The sequence below is a fragment of the Copadichromis virginalis genome, linkage group LG8 (genome assembly GCF_057382275.1).
Source record: "Copadichromis virginalis isolate Kocher_CV1m ecotype Utaka linkage group LG8, C_Virginalis_male_GT1.1, whole genome shotgun sequence".
Taxonomy (NCBI): Eukaryota; Metazoa; Chordata; class Actinopteri; order Cichliformes; family Cichlidae; genus Copadichromis; species Copadichromis virginalis.
This window is the reverse complement of record NC_140625.1, coordinates 31243862-31262448: the sequence shown is the minus strand read 5'-3', so window position 1 is coordinate 31262448 and position 18587 is coordinate 31243862. Positions and strand designations below refer to the sequence as shown.

General features: G+C 42.1%; 1 protein-coding gene across 3 annotated transcripts in view; it reads left to right on the top strand.

The window, feature by feature from the left end:
* The window catches only part of tcerg1l (transcription elongation regulator 1 like), a 94657-nt gene that overhangs the window by 49845 nt on the left and 26225 nt on the right, over positions 1-18587 (top strand). For 2 of the 3 annotated variants that reach the window (XM_085467093.1, XM_085467094.1), the window contains exons 6-10: positions 11471-11613; positions 11975-12043; positions 12123-12198; positions 14428-14507; positions 16766-16884. In XM_085467093.1, the coding sequence (XP_085323219.1) occupies positions 11471-11613; positions 11975-12043; positions 12123-12198; positions 14428-14507; positions 16766-16884 (487 nt within the window). The remainder of the gene's footprint in view (positions 1-11470; positions 11614-11974; positions 12044-12122; positions 12199-14427; positions 14508-16765; positions 16885-18587) is intronic. The other variant, XM_085467095.1, reaches the window with a different exon arrangement.

The following is an 18587-nucleotide window of genomic DNA, read 5'->3' as shown; positions in this document are numbered from 1 at the left end:
ATTTCTGCTGCTCATTCTTTTGGTCACTCCCTGAGCTCGCGGTCATTGCTGAGAATCAACTGTTAAATTTAGCAGCTTTGCCTTCACGCTCCCCTGTCTTCTCATCACATTACAGCATCCGCAGCACTGCCGGCACTTCACCAATCCACCTGTCAATCTTTCATGTCTGAGGGTGAAGAGCCCAATACACTTGAAGCCCGCACTAAACCATCATCATTTGATGCCAACAGGAGACGCCCACCACTTCACCTAGAAATTTTGCATATACAATTTATGAACATAATCTGTGACAAAGTCCAGCCCTGACAGAGTAATACCAGTAATAACTGACCTACTGGCAATCCAAGCTCTCACCATCGTGGTGGTGTGGGGTTGAATGGCCCATGACAGGGGAGAGATACCCCACACTCTCTGAGAATCCCCCGCAGGGCACTGTGAGCCACAGAGTCCATATGTCAACAAGCAGGAACCGCCACTCAAGTCTGCCTGTGCAGATCCACCCTCCTCCACTTAAAGCATTTTGCAGAGTTGTACCAGCCAGGACAGACCCACTAATCCAGAGCCTTGAGAAACTTTATACTCCCCAACTGAGATTTTTTTAAACTACCTCAGAAATCTCTCAGTCAGAACATGCTATATCATGTTTAGGTGGAAGCTAGCGAGCTAACTTCCTGCTAACTTCTAACTCAGTTAAACTTCATAAATCCTGTTTTCATGGATGCCTGGATGTTAAACTTCATTGTTACACCTGGTAAAGCAGCAACGCTGATCATTTTATTAAAGATGAAAGAATTTAGACCGTTTTTAACTCTCAGTGATGCCGCAGTGTTTGTGTGACTTTGGGACCTGAAGCTGACGGAGTTTAGGACCCAGATTACTCTGTGAGACTTCTGACTACTGTAGCCGTAATGCTCAGGCAATCCAACAGCGGTGCGGCTTCGTAGCTACCAAAGTTGTACTAAAACATGATTTGACAGATTTTTGAGCGCCGTCTAGCAGATAAAACCGTTTCAAGGTCAGTAAGCACAACCAGAACTCATGCATAAGGCGCACCGATGATTTTTGAGAAAATTAAAGGATTTTAAGTGCGCCCTATAGTGCAGAAAATAAGGTAAGCTTGACTCACATCTTCTTTCATCATGACAGCTCCCTTCACCTCTGATGTCCTCCGCCTGCCACAAGCTACAGCCACAAATCCTTGCACCCATTCAAAGTCAAATTAATCTGTCCTGCTTTCAGTCAACTTTCAGATGCCACACCTGGTCAAAGTCCTGTGAGCGAGATAGCTCTGTTTGAGTGGGAACCCTGGACTTGTTCTGGTCTGCACTTGGTCATTCTGACACATTTATCCCAAATTTAACTTTAATTGAAAACTGGGAGAGCGTGGATGGAGGATAATAAAGGAGGTTGGAAAATAAAGAAATAAATGGGATTAGAAGAGGAGGAAGAGGAGGAGAAGAAAGAATGAAGAGAGGAAGTCAGAAAATTAGCCCTAGACACTTCAAACAGAACCAAGCTACCTACTGCTGAGTGTGTGAACATCAATGTGGTTTTAGACAAAGCTGCTTCACATGCACGCGCGCACACACACAGAGTTAATCTCCATTCAGATGCAGATGAATCGTCCTTTTATGCACTGACTGAAAACGGGCGAGCAAACCAGCAAAAATGGGGAGATGATGAAAGATGGGGTTTTTTCTTTTTCCCATGATGCACTTCAGTCAACTCAGGGAAAATATTGCTGGTCACAGTAACAACATACCTGTCAGTCACCTGTTATCAGTGTGTGGGTGCTCATGCAAAGCTGCGGTTTCTCTGAAAGCCTGCTGTGTTTTTAATACGGCAGGTTTTTAAAGAACATCGCTCACTCTCCTGAACATCACCAAACTCTGTGACTCTGTTTTAATCAATCTAAAATTTAACCGCCCTCAGAAATTAGTGACTGCGGCAAAAACAACCCTACAAACATTCAGAGGCTGACTTGTCATGGCTGCGCAGCTGGTGTGTTTGATGAAGGGTCTCAAGACCAGTGTTGGTCAAGTTACTTGAAAAAAGTAATCAGAACTAATTACTTCCCCAAAAAAGTAATCCCGTTACTTTACTGATTACTCATTTTCAAAAGTAATTAATTACTTAGTTACTTTTTAAAAACACGATTTACAACCTGAGTAGGTGATAAAGCGATAGATCTTTCATCCCAATTCTACTTTTTCTGCATAATCATCATACAAAATGTAATCAAATGGAAAAGTCTCTTTTTAAAACTTGTTTTATTAGTTTTAATCTTTTAACTTTATGCATCAAGCAAAAATTTAATTATCTGCAACATTCTCTGACTGGAAGAAATTAGTTTAACATTGAAACCTATTTTCTGCACATTCCAGCACATAAAATAAAATATTTTGTGTGTTTACACTCAGTCTTTCAAGTAGATGCAAGTAAAACACAGCAGAAAATAAATAAAGTCAAAGACTCAGCGGTCCTGTTGCTCTATTTTCACCTGTAAAGCAGGAGTGGGGTAGGCGGAGGGTTACCCTGGTGCAGGTGTGCCGCGGTCAGTGGAAGAATCCGCGAGTTTCTCTGTGAATGTCACATTACGTCGTAGCTACTCGGTGCTTGTTGGAAGTTTAGGGGTTTTTCGCTGTAAAAAGAAGTTTTCTTCCCACGCACAGCGGACACTAATGTTTTTGTCACTTTTTATGGAATCAAACTCAAAGTAAGGTCAGTACTTCCACGCTTTAAACGCTGCACGCTCATACTCTCTCCCACAATCGATATATCAAATCAAATTTCAAATTCACATTTTTATTTGTCACGTACACAGTCATACACAGTACGATATGCAGTGAAATGCTTAGACAACTGCTCGTGACCTAAAGAAAAAAAAGGAAAGGGCTATGAATAAGATAGGGAATAAATATGAAAAACTAAAAAGTGTAAATTTAACTAGGAAGGAATAAAATATAAGAATATAAAAAATGAAATAACTGTACAAGGCAAATTAGAATGAAGGGTAAATTTAACTGGGAAAGAATAAGATAAAATATATAAATTAAAGTTGAAAATAATAGCACACACTTCTGGAGCTGAAATTGGTTCTCAATGCTGAAAAGACAAAGCTAATGTTGTTTTCAAACATGAAGAGATTTCCTCAAACTGTCCCCTTGGTGTCCACTCTTGAGGGAAACCTCATAGAAGTGGTGCATACGTATAAATATCTTGGCTTTTTAATTGATGATTCTCTGACCTTTAAACCTCACATAGACAATCTTGTGAAAAAACTCAAACTAAAATTGGGATTTTTCTCTCGAAACAAATTTTGCTTTTCTTTTGAGACAAAAAAGCGTCTTGTAAATGCTACATTTTTATCTGTTTTAGATTATGGTGATCTGCTGTACATGAATGCTTCCGCCCAGTGTCTTCATAAGATTGACTCAGTTTATCATGCCTCCTTACGGTTTATTACAAACTGTAGGGCCTTGACCCATTGTTGTGATCTGTACGCTCGAGTGGGATGGCCTTCGTTGTCCTCCAGGAGGTTTGCTCACTGGTGCATCTTTATTTATAAGGCCCTGCTTGGACAAATGCCCAACTACATTTGCGATCTGCTCACACGGAGAAGTACTGTTTCTTACAGCCTGCGTTCAAGCGATCTTTTATTGCTCAATGTTCCATTTGCCAGAACTGAACTGGGAAAGAGGGCTTTTACTTATGCTGCCCCTTTCACATGGAACATGATGCAAAAAGACTGGAAGATAGCAGATCTTATTTCATTAAATGCTTTTAAGTCCAGATTGAGAGAGCCAGAGAAAAATGTTTTTAAAATGTAATTGTTATTTATAATATGTATGTAACTTTGTAATTTCAACGTGTTGTCGCCTCTTGGCCAGGACTCCCTTGCAAAAGAGGTTTTTAATCTCAATGGGACTTTTCCTGGTTAAATAAAGGTTAATAAATAAATAAATAAAATAACTGTACAACAAAATACACAATATAGAACTATATAAGAATGTATGAAGAAATATAAATAAATAAATATATATATACACACACAATAACAGCAGCTGTACAAGTATTAACTGGAAATGAAGAATATAGTGACCAGTGTTGTGCAATCCACATTATGATCCACTGTTGATCTGCACACAGCTGTTGTCACTAACGGCGCACTCGCTTACGTCACTGTCGTGAGACATTCTCGCAAAAAAATCACGGTTTTAGTAACGCAGTAACGCAGCGTTCCTACGGGAAAGTAACGGTAATCTAATTACCGTTTTTGCAATAGTAATCCCTTACTTTACTCGTTACTTGAAAAAAGTAATCAGATTACAGTAACGCCCATCTCTGCTCAAGACACAAGAGAAAACTAAGCTTGATAAAAAGCGAGACGTTTATTTGGCTGAAAAACATGAAGACAAAAACAAAGCGAGGCGAACAGGGGGCGAGAACTAAAACTGAAACCTAAACTAGGAATGACTATGATAATTAGAACATGACAGTGAACGGGAACATGTGAAACGTGGACATGAAGAAAACTAAATCTGACATGCGCATGAACCTGAGGAGGAAGAGAAGAAGGAATGAAGAGAGGAAGTTTCTGTGACCTGACTTGAAATAAACAGACAACCCGAGGACTTAAATACACAAGAGGGTAGTGGAAACACCCGGGGAGACACAGCTGACACAAATGAACACGACGCCACAGAGAAAGTAAAACAAAACACATTGAACATGGAAACACTAGACTCTTCAAAACCAAGCAGGAAACACGGAGAGACGTGACAACACCAGCTTGACAATATGGAACACACAGACATACGCACAACTGAAAATAAAACACTGAGGACAAGAAAAGACTTGTTATTAAGGAGTTACAGAAGAAACAAAAGCTAGAATGAAACACAACTAAATCCTAACTAATAATAGCAGCACACTATTTCCAATATAACAGAAGAAATCAAACTGTCTGAAACGTGATAAGTATCAATTCAGTCAGTAACATGGAGAACAGAAAATGTCGAGAGCCTGGAGATGCAGTTAGTTTGCCCCAAAAGAAATGATTTGGTAAAGGACTGCAGCTAGCCTCTGAGCCACATAGGCTGTGTGCACAATGCAGTAGTAACAGCTTTAGTTGATAATCAGCCAGAAACACGCATGCAGTGGCCTTTCTTTTCCAGGACAGGGGTACTAAAGGGTTAAAGTGTTTCAGCCATAAATGCAGATGCTGCAGATCCACACACACACACTCTGCCTGCACTGCGTGTTGCATTTAAATGTGACACTGATTTAATTTGTCAGCAGAGAAGAAGAGCAGCAGAAAGGAGGAGAAGATGATGTATCATTCATTGCTGAAGGAAGAACGAACACAAAGATGTTCTGCTTTTCTTTCCTGTCCTCTCTGAAAGATGCCCTCTGCTGGTTAGAGCTCATAACAACACTGACCTGGTCAGCTGATCCTTAAGCCAACACCAACTGAACCCAGATGTTCTGTTGTTCAACATACAAACTAAACACCTCCTGACCAGTCAGCTCGGTGTGCAGATTGAGATTGTCTTGTTAGAGACCGCAGTGACAGTCAGTTTTTGGGCGTCGGGCCAAATTAGGCTCACCTCGGGGGGAGGAATGTCTCACAAGCTGTTTTCTAACTCAGTGATCAGATCAATGAAAGTTTCCAGCTGTTTAAACTATTTGTGGTCTGAGGGTAGCCCTACTGCAAGCTAGAAAGAATAAAAGAAGCTGGAACACAAGCCTTTACCTGTTTGTTTGTTTTTACTTAATAAATATAGTTGATATAAAGCATCAAAGTTGTTATATTTGGTAAAACCAGATTAATGAAACATTTCCTGAATATGGTGAACGGGTTTTTAGTCCACACCTCTGAACTGCCCGTACACTGTCTATGGATCACCATGTTGCCTTTTCCTTGTTTTTGTTTTATATTGTTAAAAAATACATTAAAAATATTGTACATGTACAAGCATTACAGAGAGCCTCATGGCTTCCCAGCATGTACTGGGGCAGGGAACCGATCACTTTCATTTTACTGTTACTGGTCTAGCTTCCCCTAGTATTGACACGTTTGTAATAACATGCCTGATGTGACTGCAGGTGATGCATAAGCTTGTGATTACCGTCACTGTTTTGTTCCTTTGTTTTCTGTGGTGAGGGAGCTTAGTCTCAAATTGTAGCTCTTAATTTATCTGCCATTATCTGTCATCTGTATATATATGTAAAAACAACAACATCCAGCACGCCCCTGCGGGCGGTTTATCCTTCAAGCTCGGGTCCTCTACCAGAGGCCTGGGAGCTTGAGGGTCCTGCGCAGTATCTTAGCTGTTCCCAGGACTGCGCTCTTCTGGACAGAGATCTCCGATGTTATTCCCGGGATCTGCTGGAGCCACTCGCCTAGCTTGGGAGTCACCGCACCTAGTGCTCCGATTACCACGGGGACCACCGTTACCTTCACCCTCCACATCCTCTCGAGCTCTTCTCTGAGCCCTTGGTATTTCTCCAGCTTCTCGTGTTCCTTCTTCCTGATATTGCTGTCATTCGGAACCGCTACATCGATCACTACGGCCGTCTGCTTCTGTTTGTCTACCACCACTATGTCCGGTTGCTGTCTTTCAGTCCAGCTTTGTCCAGCCACTGGTAGGATTTCTGGATATCAGCCACCTCCTCTATCTGCCGGTGGTACATACCGTGCAGGGGCCTGTCCTTCCATGATGGTTCCTCGTCTCCCTCCTCTTTCATTGCAGACATAGAGGACAGTTACAAGTACCTGGGGATCCCGCAAGCGAATGGGAACCATGAAGAGGCCACTAGGAAAGCTGCAACCAAGTACCTGCAGAGGGTCAGGCAAATCCTGAGGAGTCAGCTGCATGGTAAGAACAAGATCCGGGCCATCAACACGTACGCCCTGCCCGTGATCAGGTACCCTGCTGGGGTAATAGGCTGGCCAAAGGAGGAGATAGAAGCCACTGACATCAAGACAAGAAAGTTCCTTACCATGCATGGAGGGTTGTATGAAGCTGTACACTAAGCGGAAGGAAGGGGGTCGGGGACTGGTGAGTGTCAGCACCACAGTCCAGGATGAGACAAGGAACATCCAAGAATACATCACAAAGATGGCCCCAACTGACCGAGTGCTCAGTGAATACCTCAGGCAGCAGAAACCAAAGAAAGTGGAGGAAGGCGAGGAACCATCATGGAAGGACAGGCCCCTGCACGGTATGTACCACCGGCAGATAGAGGAGGTGGCTGATATCCAGAAATCCTACCAGTGGCTGGACAAAGCTGGACTGAAAGACAGCAACAGGACATAGTGGTGGTAGACAAACAGAAGAAGACGGCCGTAGTGATCGATGTAGCGGTTCCGAATGACAGCAATATCAGGAAGAAGGAACACGAGAAGCTGGAGAAATACCAAGGGCTCAGAGAAGAGCTCGAGAGGATGTGGAGGGTGAAGGTAATGGTGGTCCCCGTGGTAATCGGAGCACTAGGTGCGGTGTCTCCCAAGCTAGGCGAGTGGCTCCAGCAGATCCCGGGAATAACATCGGAGATCTCTGTCCAGAAGAGCGCAGTCCTGGGAACAGCTAAGATACTGCGCAGGACCCTCAAGCTCCCAGGCCTCTGGTAGAGGACCCGAGCTTGAAGGATTGACCGCCCATATAATTATGGGCGGTCAATAATCACCTGCACACACAGATATCCCCCTAAAATAGCCAAATGGTAAATGGCCTGTATTTATATAGCGCTTTACTAGTCCCTAAGGACCCCAAAGCGCTTTACATATCCAGTCATCCACCCATTCACACTCACATTCACACACTGGTGATGGCAGCTACATTGTAGCCACAGCCACCCTGGGGCGCACTGACAGAGGCGAGGCTGCCGGACACTGGCGCCACCGGGCCCTCTGACCACCACCAGTAGGCAACGGGTGAAGTGTCTTGCCCAAGGACACAATGACCGAGACTGTCCAAGCCGGGGCTCGAACCGGCAACCTTCCAATTACAAGGCGAACTCCCAACTCTTGAGCCACGATCGCCCCGTAAAGCTAACAACAAACTAAAAACTACTTCCAAAAACATTCAGCTTTGATATTAATGAGTTTTTTGGGTTCATTGAGAACATGGTTGTTGTTCAATAATAAAATTATTCCTCAAAAATACAACTTGCCTAATAATTCTGCACTCCCTGTATATGTATGTGTGTGTATATATATATATATATATATATATATATATATATATATATATATATATTAGGGGTGCAACGATATTCGTATCGATATTGAACCGTTCGATACAGTGCTTTCGGTTCGGTACGCATATGTATCGAACAATACAATTTTTTTCAAATTTTTTTTTTCAATTTTTTTTTTTTTTTTTTTTTTTTGTGTCCCGTTTGGATCTATAGCCATCAGAATTGTTGTCTTGAGGCCAAGAAAGATGCCAAGAGGATTTATTTTAAGTGGATCATCATATTGGTCCATTTGATTGACCTTTATTATAATTATGAATTTATTTTATTTTCAGTTGCAAACGGGACAGACATGACTGTGGGATAGGACAGGGGGAAAGAATGAAAGAAAGAAGGGGAGAGAAAGAAAGAAAACCAAAGGGGAGAAAAAAAAAAGAACAATACAAAATTTGTAATTTATTTTATCAACTTTCCTTCTGACGATGCTGTCTGTGTTGAACGCTCAGTGAATCTGCATTTGACTACTCCGCCTAGGCTCGAGAGTGCAGCCTAGGCGGAGTAGTCGAACGCAGATTCACTGAGCGCTCAACACAGACAGCATCGTCAGAAGGAAGAGCGCAGGGCAAGCTAGCGAGACAGAAGTGGACCTCCCCACCCTCATTCAGATCTGGCGTTTGGAATTATTTTGGTTTTCATGTGACGTATGACCCTGAAGGTAAGCGAGTCATGGACTAAAGTAAAACAGTATGTTGGATGTGCCACGCAATGCTCAATTACATGGGTGGGAGCTAGTGTGTTAGCGCAGTTAGCTCGTTAACGTGTTGGCCGTCTAGCCCCATGCACGGAGCGATCGGCGGTAGCTCGTTAACGGAGATTTGCCGTGTTGTGGCGTTAAGGTCATTTCAACGAGATTAACCTGAAAGCACTAGTGGGAACACAACGAATATGACTGCACATTTACTCCGACATCATCCTAGTGCAAAGACAAAAACAACAAGCATGCTACTAACTTTAGCCGAGTCATTTAAACAGCTGTTAGCACATGATTCTCCTTATGGAGACCTGATATGTTTAATATGCTGCTGAGAATATAGCCCAGAAGAAGCGGATAGTATAGCTTTTATTTTGGAAAGAGACATTTCTCTGTAATAAACTCTCTTTTCCAAAGATGAGTGATTCCTCAATCAGATACAGGGCTCGCAATATCGCTAGCCCGACGTCCCGGGGCTATCTCTCCCCTGCCTGTCGGGCTATTGTAGGAAGGAAAAATATATGTCAATGCTTTTGCATTCTTTCAGAAATGTAGCTGGGTAATTATGTCATTGGGTGAGCCACTGTCAATATGTGACATATTGAAATCGTGTTTGAATTTGCGCTTGTTTTTTTGCTTTCACTTTGCAATCGCGCGAACTGTGTATAGAGAGCGACAGCACTGATCTGTGAGTGATGATAATTTGTGCACCAATTCCTCTGACATCGTCTTATTAATCGTTAGCTTACTATGCAAACATGACAAGTGAAATCTCCCGCAGCTTAAACATGTGAGAGGTTGATCGCGCAGAGAATCGCTGAGCTTATGTGAGTCCGTGTGTAAAAGCAGCAGGATATATATTTTAGTTCTGCTGAGCCGACAGGTCAGGGTGAAGAAGTGACAGCCAAAGAAAAGCTTACCACAAAACGGAGAAGTTATGACAAATCAGACTATGAGGCAAAAAGAAAGTGCAGCTTTATGGTTTCATGGACAAAAGAATTTCTGTGGCTGCAATATGACGAGCTAAAAAACAACACGCACAAGGGTTAGGGTTAAATTTAAAAACTGTACTTTTGTGTTAAAATATATATTTATAATTTTAATAAATGACAAATTAAAAAGGCATGAACATTTTTTTGTATCGAAAAAATATCGAACCGTGACACCAAAGTATCGAACCGAACCGTGAATTTTGTGTATCGTTGCACCCCTAATATATATATATGTGTGTGTGTGTGTGTGTACAAGTAAATAAAAAAACATCTAATAAGGTTAGCAGCTCAGAGGAAAAACTACTCCAGTGCACCGAAAAAGTGGGTTTAGGTAGTTATATAAGCTCTCTGTCCTGTGAATACCACGGGAGAGATAAGAGATAATCAAATGATGTAAAGATTTCAGTCACCTCACATTCTCCTCAGCTGAAACCTCAGTTAAACCAGCCTGGAACCAGTTTAAACCACCTTCACAAGCATCGCTGTGAAGTCATAAAACAGCAGAACCGTCATCTACATCCTTAATAAGGATATTGTCAAGTTTCGTAGATCGGACTCACGCGCAGACCACTAGTGTCTTCAAAAGGTGCATTTATTTACAGTGTTTCCTACAGTGGAATTCATATATACACATAATGGTGTCAACGGAAAAAAGGGGCCGGGGTTCCAGGGTCCAGGAGTGAAAGAGGCAGGAGTCCAGGAAGGGAAGGTTTCCATTCAGTCCTAGCACATCTCCTCTCCTTTCCTCTATCTCTCTTGCTCCCGTTCAGTCGCCAGGCACAGGGGAAGAATAAGTCCAGAGGCAATCTATGCACAGGCAGAAAAAAAACATTAGTCTCCTGGTTTAGACATGCTCACAAACTGACTTTACAAAATACAGGACGACTGACGCTGATGGCTCAACGATCCAGCGACGAGTAGAGCAGACTCGCCCTCTTAAGAAGGGTTCCAATCTTTCATGATCAGCGACAGATGTGCTGATCACCTCCAGGTGCGTAGGCCAGGGGCAGGAGCCCATACTGAGCTCCGCCCCGGCAGGAGAAAGAGAGAATAGAAGAGGGCGAGAGAGAAAGGGAGAGCACAGGTGAGAGAGAAAGGTAAACAAAAACAAAGCACCTGACGGCTGTCAGCTGACGAGGAGCGGAGACCATGACAGATATCAACCATCTATTCTCTTCAGTTTATCCTTTTCAGGGCGTGGGGGGGCTGGATCTATCCCAGCTGTCTTAGAGCGAGGGGCAGGGCACACCCTGGACAGGTCGCCAGTCTGTCGCAGGGCTAACACATAGACACAGACAACCATTTGCACCTATGGGCAATTTAGAGTTTCCAATTAACCTATCCTCCCTCCCAGAGTACCCGGAGAGAACCCACACAAACATGGGGCGAACATGCAAACTCAACCCAGAAAGACCCCAACCTGATGGTGGACTGACTCAGGACCTTCTTTCTGTGAGGCAACAGTGCTATCCACTGTGCCACAGTGCTGAATATCAAGGACTCACTGAAACGATCTGTGTTGTAGATGTAATGTACTGTGAATGGACCGGCCTTCACAAGCAGAGACGCAAGGAGGCGTGGCATCTCATTCTACCCAATCAGCATCGAAGAGTGACATGGCTCCGGCCAATGATAAGCTGTGAAAGTAGACCAACACCACCCATTCAGGTGAGTATTTATCACATCAATGTTACAAAGTGATCAACACAATGAACACTTTTTGATGCAGATGTGCTTCTAGCTAGATAGATAAACCCTGAACTGAATTATAAACTTAAATTACAACCCCCAAGTTACCTCTCAGCCTGATGGCTGGTGTTAGAGTAAGAGGAGCCAGATAAGAGCAAGATGTCCTGGTTAGAGATGTCTTGAATGTGTTGAACGGGAGTCAGGGTGACCTTATACGAGATGAGCAGCAGTTTCACCTACCTGGAGTTTGGAGGAATTGCTGTTCCTGGTGCTGAGTGGCTGATGTGAGACAGGTGAACAGGTGTTGTGGTCAGAACCCATCTCTCTCACGGTCTTTCAGCAGTGTGTTTCTGGACCTGTTCGTCCCTCTCAGCTCTGCACTGAAAAGTGTCCTGTGTTACCTCTCCAGGTGAGTCTCCAGCTGATCTGTCCATCAGTTTGTCTTTCTGTCCATTCAAGCTGTGCTAATCACATCTCTTCTCTTTCAGGTGATCAAAGAAGTTCAGCCTTTTTTTTCTTCACAATTTTCTTCCAGATTCACTTTGCTGACAAACTACAGACACAGTAAGACAGCGTGTCTCTCAGTATGTCTCTGTTCATCTGTTGTTTGTGTAAATGTGTGTGTCAGCCATAAACAGAAGCACACTGTGTGTATGAAATGCCTTTGAGCCATGAGAGCAGATTGAAACACTGAAATCTTTGTTTACGCGGACGAAATCAACCATGTGGCAAATGAATATTTCACTGTTGATTATGATGTGCTGTATAAAGTAAATGATGGCCATAAATATCTCGTGTCCATCATACACAATAATTCACTCCTGTTTCTGTCTGTGTTTTTGGCACAGATACATAGATATGTTGAAGGCCAGGTTGAGAGCTTTAGCCAGATGTTGAGCTTGATGATCCAAAGCTCTTAGACGGCACTAGCTACCCTGTCTTACATTTGAGTCCTGGGACTGACAAGGCTATCTGCTGCCTGCTTCAGTGAGAGAGGGATGGTGCATGTTGTAATGGAAATTAGGCATTTGTTGGAAACTTAAAGAGAAGATGCCACAGATACTCAGCGAGAAATTAATACTTTGTAAAACTGCCATTCATACCACACTGATATGCAGTTCAGGTACCTCAGCTGGAAGGGTTATACATCTTTTATTTTTATTTTTCTTTGGCCGCCTGTCCCGTTTGGTTCTTTTGCCATCAGAATTATTGTCTGAAGGCAAAGAGAGAAGCCCAATGGAATTACTTTACCAAGTGGACCTTCCCTGCCTTGCCGTATTGGTCCATTTGATTGACCTTTGTTGTTATTATTTATTTATTTTATTTTATTTTCAGTTGTTACAGACGGGACAGACATCACCGGGGGGAGGGAGGGAAACAACAGAGGAATAGTGATGAAGGGCAAAGAAGGGGGGGGGCAAAAAATGTATATCACCTGGATCACCTGTTAAGAGAAAAAAAAAGAGAAAACAAGCAAACAAAAACTAATAAAAAGCAATATAATAAACACAACACCATCGTGGTACTCTATGTGTATATAGCAGTAAATATTAAATATTGAATATTATTGTGCAGCATGTTAGATCAACAGCGTACAGTGTGCTTTGAGGTAGGAGGCAAAAAGGGTGTAGTTTTGAGGCATTGAAGATGATAACAGTGGGTGGATTATATTCTTAAATTTAGTTACAGCGCTTTCAGAAAGACATCTACTGTGATAAAGTCTACTATCCACTGCTGTGTAATCAATTATTGTAAATGTAAATGTTATGTTGGTCCCAACTTTTCTATAAGGCAGAGTAAATCAATCAATCAATCAATTTGATCATTTATTAAGTCGTGTCCATGGCACAAAAAGGGTTGGGGGACCCTGGGTTAAATTATCCAGAGAGCAAATAGCCTAATGTACCTCTGAGGGTCCTGACTCTATTGCACAGCAAGTTCATGTTGGTAGCATCCCTTGTCTGTTTCCCTCTGAATGATTGATCAGAAAAATCTGCCCTACTTCTTTCCTGTCTACACCTCAAGGCAGATCCCATTGGAGTACAGATGGAGCTGTGTAAAATGTAAAATGACCTTCATGATCATTAGGTTTTTGTTTATACAGCACCAGTTCACAACAACAGCCATCTTAAGGCACTTAAAGCTGAAGGATGTTAAAAATAAATAAATAGCAAAGCAGGTAGAAAGAAGCCATCAAACATACTGATCATTTGCGTTTAAACTTCACCTGCTGTCTGACAGAGGTAAAGGAGCATGAAGTCATGAATCTATAAGAATTCTTTAAAAAGTGGAAATCAATGATTTTAGAGTAGAACTCCTTCTTGAATCAAATCAGAAGTTAACCCTTTAGTTCACCGTGTTTCAACTCTTGAGCAGTAAAAGTTAGGGTGTGAGTAGGTTTGGTCAGGATTAGGTTAGTCTGCAGAGCAAAACAGATCTGACTTCATCATCCTGTCACTGATCGTTTCTGACATCACGCTCCCATGACCCATGTTTCTGTTGTCACAATGTTTCATCTTCTCACAGAGTATCAAACATTGAGCCTTAGGAATTCTGTTCATCTGTCACATATTTTTAGCTTGTTACATTTTTACTCTCACAGTCAAACTAGGAAGAGAGTTGTTACTGAGCAGATAAATTAGAGTTCAAGGGTCAAAGGAGAGCCACTTGGCTTGTTTGACTGTTTTCCTTGCAGTTCTTCAATGAGTTCACCTGTTGGAGAAAGTCTGTGCTGCCCAGTTCAGATCCAGGTATCCTGTATGGGCAATAAGTTTTATTTGTTTTGTTTGTCAGGGAAACGAGGAACGGGTGGAGGAAAGCTTTCCTATCAAGGAGCATTACTGCTGAGGACAAAGAAACCAGAAGACAGACAGGTGAGGATCCATTTAAATCAAAATAAAACTCAGATAATTCTAGCAAAATTACAACCTTTCTTTCTGTAAAGACACAGCTGTTTAACACAAAATCACCTGAAATGGGCATCTTTCCATTATCTGGGTTCAACATCAATCAGGATACTGAGTCACACAAAGCTGGCCACAGTCACACAAACCTGAAACCCAGTAGGCGACCCCCTGGCAACTGTAGGTCTCAAAGGAAATATGTATATTCCTAGACTGGTTGGTGAGTGGTTTTTGGAAGTTGTTAGGTTAAATGGGTCTTAAAGAGAAAGCTCCACCAAAAACCTCCTTAAAATCGCTTTGATCATTTACTTTAGCCCATAGCTTGTCTAGAAGAGATGCACTTGTCTGCAAACATTCACCATTTACTTTAGGAGGAGCTCTAATGAAGCATGAGATAGGACGATGCAAAGTAGAAAAGAGAGAACCTTCTCTATTTTCAGTTTGTGTTACACTTTCTGCAGTGTCATTACCACTTAGGGAATAGTTTCAGTGTTCACAGATAAAACAGCATCCTACAAACTACTAACAACCACATCAACATGCTAGCAACCAAAGCAACTGCAAGGCGTTTTTTTGTGCAGCACCATATACAGTATCTCCTTGAGGTCAATTTCATTCTAGCATCTGCCAGTAACTTTACTCAATCACTCTGGAACTGGTCACAGGAGGGACATCAAATGAATGACTAATGTTCATTTGATGAGGGTTATAGATGTTTTTCTTTTTTTTTCTTTTTTTTTCTTTTTTGCAGTCTGAAACAGTCTGAAATAGGGATGCACCGATACCGATACTGGTATCGGGTATCGGGACCAATACTGTAAAATGTGTGTGTACTCATACTCGTAAAAGTTAACCGATACCATGAACCGATACTAACTTATTTCATTAATCAGATGGTGGCATGTCATTTCTGTTGTAGTTCTTTAGATTGGCCACTAGGGGGACATCTCGCGCTAAACAGGCACAGGGTTAGGCGAGTCAGATTGGCGGCTCCAGATAAAAAAAGAGAAACTGGAGGCTTCTGTAGTTAGACTAAAAACAAAATGTCAGCAGTGTGGACCGGAACAGCCAACTTTAACTCAGGTTTTGGAAAAGTGATGAAAAATGTCAAGAGAAAATCCACGGGCAGTTAAAACAACAGAGGCTCTGACTCATTTTATCGCTCTGGATGACCAGCCAATGCCAGTCGTGGAAAACATAGGATTCTTCTCAGCACACTTGAGCCGCGATATGAAATTCCCAGCCGCCCACACATCAGGGAGATAATGGTGCCAAAACTTTCTGAAGAGGTAAAGACAGCAGTGTGTGCGCGATGTCAGTCCTCGGTTTAACGTCACAGTGGACTGATGATCCACGGGCAGATGAGGAGTTCGTCAGTGCCAAATACTTTCGTTATTTTGTTTGTTTGTTTGTTTACAATATGGACACTCTGCAATAATTTAACAGAAGTGCTTATTTTTCACTTGAAATTTTTTTGTGGTCATTTTTATTAAGATTTTATTTTTTATCGGCAGAGAATAAAATAAAACCTGTCTTTCAATTCATTGCATTTGTGTGTGTGTGTGTGTGTGTGTGTGTGTGTGTGTGTGTGTGTGTGTGTGTGTGTGTGGTAGAAGTATCGGTTTTTGTACTCTGTATTGGCAAGTACTCAGATCCAAGTATCGGTATCGTATCGGTTTGTAAAAATTGGTATCGTTGCATCTCTAGTCTGAAAGTAACGTCTTGATGCATGCTCAATCATCCAGGTAAGTTGATTCTGTTCATCTGGACGTGGCATTTTCAGTGGGAGAAACGTTTCGTCACTCATCCACGTGACTCCTTCCAACCTTATAAACAGTACCTTAAGTGTTTGTTGGTTTTGTTGTTGTTGTTGATGATGATCAATGGTCATGGCAATTTGCGTGTTACGTATCAAGGAACTGACCTTCCAGCCCGTTGTTCACCAGTGGGACAGTTTCAGTCATTGTGCAAATGTCCTGTTTATAAGGTTGGAAACTTGCAGTCAGCCGAGAGTGGATGAGTGATGAAACATTTCTCCCGCTGAAAACGTCCAGATGAACAGAATCAAACTTTTGGGAGTCTGAAAGTAAAGAATATGAAAACAGAATTCAAATATAGCCTTAGATTACTGTGTAAAGCCAAAAACTACAAACAAAAGCCCCATTTTTTTATCTATACTTTGATGCTTGTAGAGCAATAACATTGTTGTGTGTGTGTGTCTGCTGCAGTGTGTCAGTGTGTCTGTACACAAAGAAGAGGATGATGATGAAGAGGAGGAGGACATAAGAGAAGGAAGAAGGAAAGACAAGCGCCCTGTCGCCTCAACTCCTGTGCCTGGGTCCCCATGGTAACCATTGTTCTGTAACATTATTGTTGTTATTGATGATTATTGATTTTTCAGACATGTTTTAGCCTAAATTCATTAAAAATTCATCAGTGGCTGATCTGGACGTTTCCACTGTTTGTACTGTGACTCCTCTCTGGTGTTACCAAGGCAACCATGAACCGATGCAGTCGTCTGGTTGTTTTGTGTTTTAAAGGTAAGACTGCAAACAAAAAATACAACGGCGCTGAGGATGCTGATTGTACAGACTGTCATCTGTGGGTCTGAGAAAAATCATGCCCCTCAGTCTGTAGCAACTATAACTTCACTTTTCTGTTTTTCAGGTCATGTTTGTGTTACTGTATGAATACAAAAGTTGAATCATTTAATCACAGAATATTTGTCTTGTTTTATTAGAGAATGACAGAGCAGTCATCCATCTTTACCATTATCTTCCACAGCCACTCAGCTCCTGGATTTAGTTGAACCATTTAAGCTCCTGGAGTCGTGAACCTGAACTTACTGGACACTGTCATATGCCTCTCCCCTGTCCTGATTTATGTCCCTGTCCTGTCCATTTTCAACATTGAAGCCGGTGTACCCGGAGGGAACCCACACAAACATGGGGAGAACATGCAAACTCCACACAGAAAGAGCCCAGGCCTGATGGGGAAATTGAACACAAGATTCAAGATTCAAGAGCTTTATTGTCAATATAGTAGTATACACAGTGTACAGTGTACCAAAATGCTGTTTCACCCTAAGCCCCCCATGGTGTATTTATAAATATATAAAGGATATATCTCCAAGAGATATAAAACTAGGAATTAGAAATAAATAACATGCTAAATTTCGGTAAAATTAAGGGATAAAAAGGTACTAATTACTAACTATACAATTCTATACAATACTATAATGGTAACTATATAATATTAACTGTGCGATAAACAAAGACAGGACAGAGATAATACAAAGTGGAATGTGCAGTAGGTATTGAGCAGTGTTGGGACTAACGCGTTATTAAGTAACGCGTTACAGTAACTACGTTATTATTGTGGTAACGAGCCCCCAAATAGTTTGCCCCACTCACTTCCCACCCACGCACAAACCCCAACAACGACACCTTTTTTAAGTATTTAAGCAGCCATTTATTTTCATCAGCAGTGAGCAATGCCAAAACAATAAACAAAACTCCCTATAAAACAATCCCTAGTCTTCCCTACACCAAAATAAAAAGAAGCCAAAACAAAAGACAAGTCACTTACCTAACTATCTAACGAAAAACAGGAGAAAACTTATTCAACAAAAGAAAACGGCTTCTCACGCCTACTAGGCTGCGACAGTGAAAGTTATACAGCAAAGGAACAAAAAAGTGACCGCCACTGGTTAACTTATTTACAATTATTTACATGGCAAGGCTAGAGGTACACGTGAATACTCCAGCCTGCACTACAATGACACAACACACAACTCTGTGACCGAGTCAACGGGGTTCCAAACAGCACTCCCAGGTGACTGTCATCCGGACGTTAAGTACTGGAGGTGGTCCATCAATTATCCAGTCGGAAGGTGTGTAAAGACTCCACCCAGATACCTAGCAGCCACGCCCAGGTGTCCACCTCCTAGGAGAGAAAAAAGGGAAAATACCGCCACCATCCTCCGGTGGGAGGCACAACACCAACAAACACATCACTGGGTCATAACAACGGTAACTAGTTATTATGCCA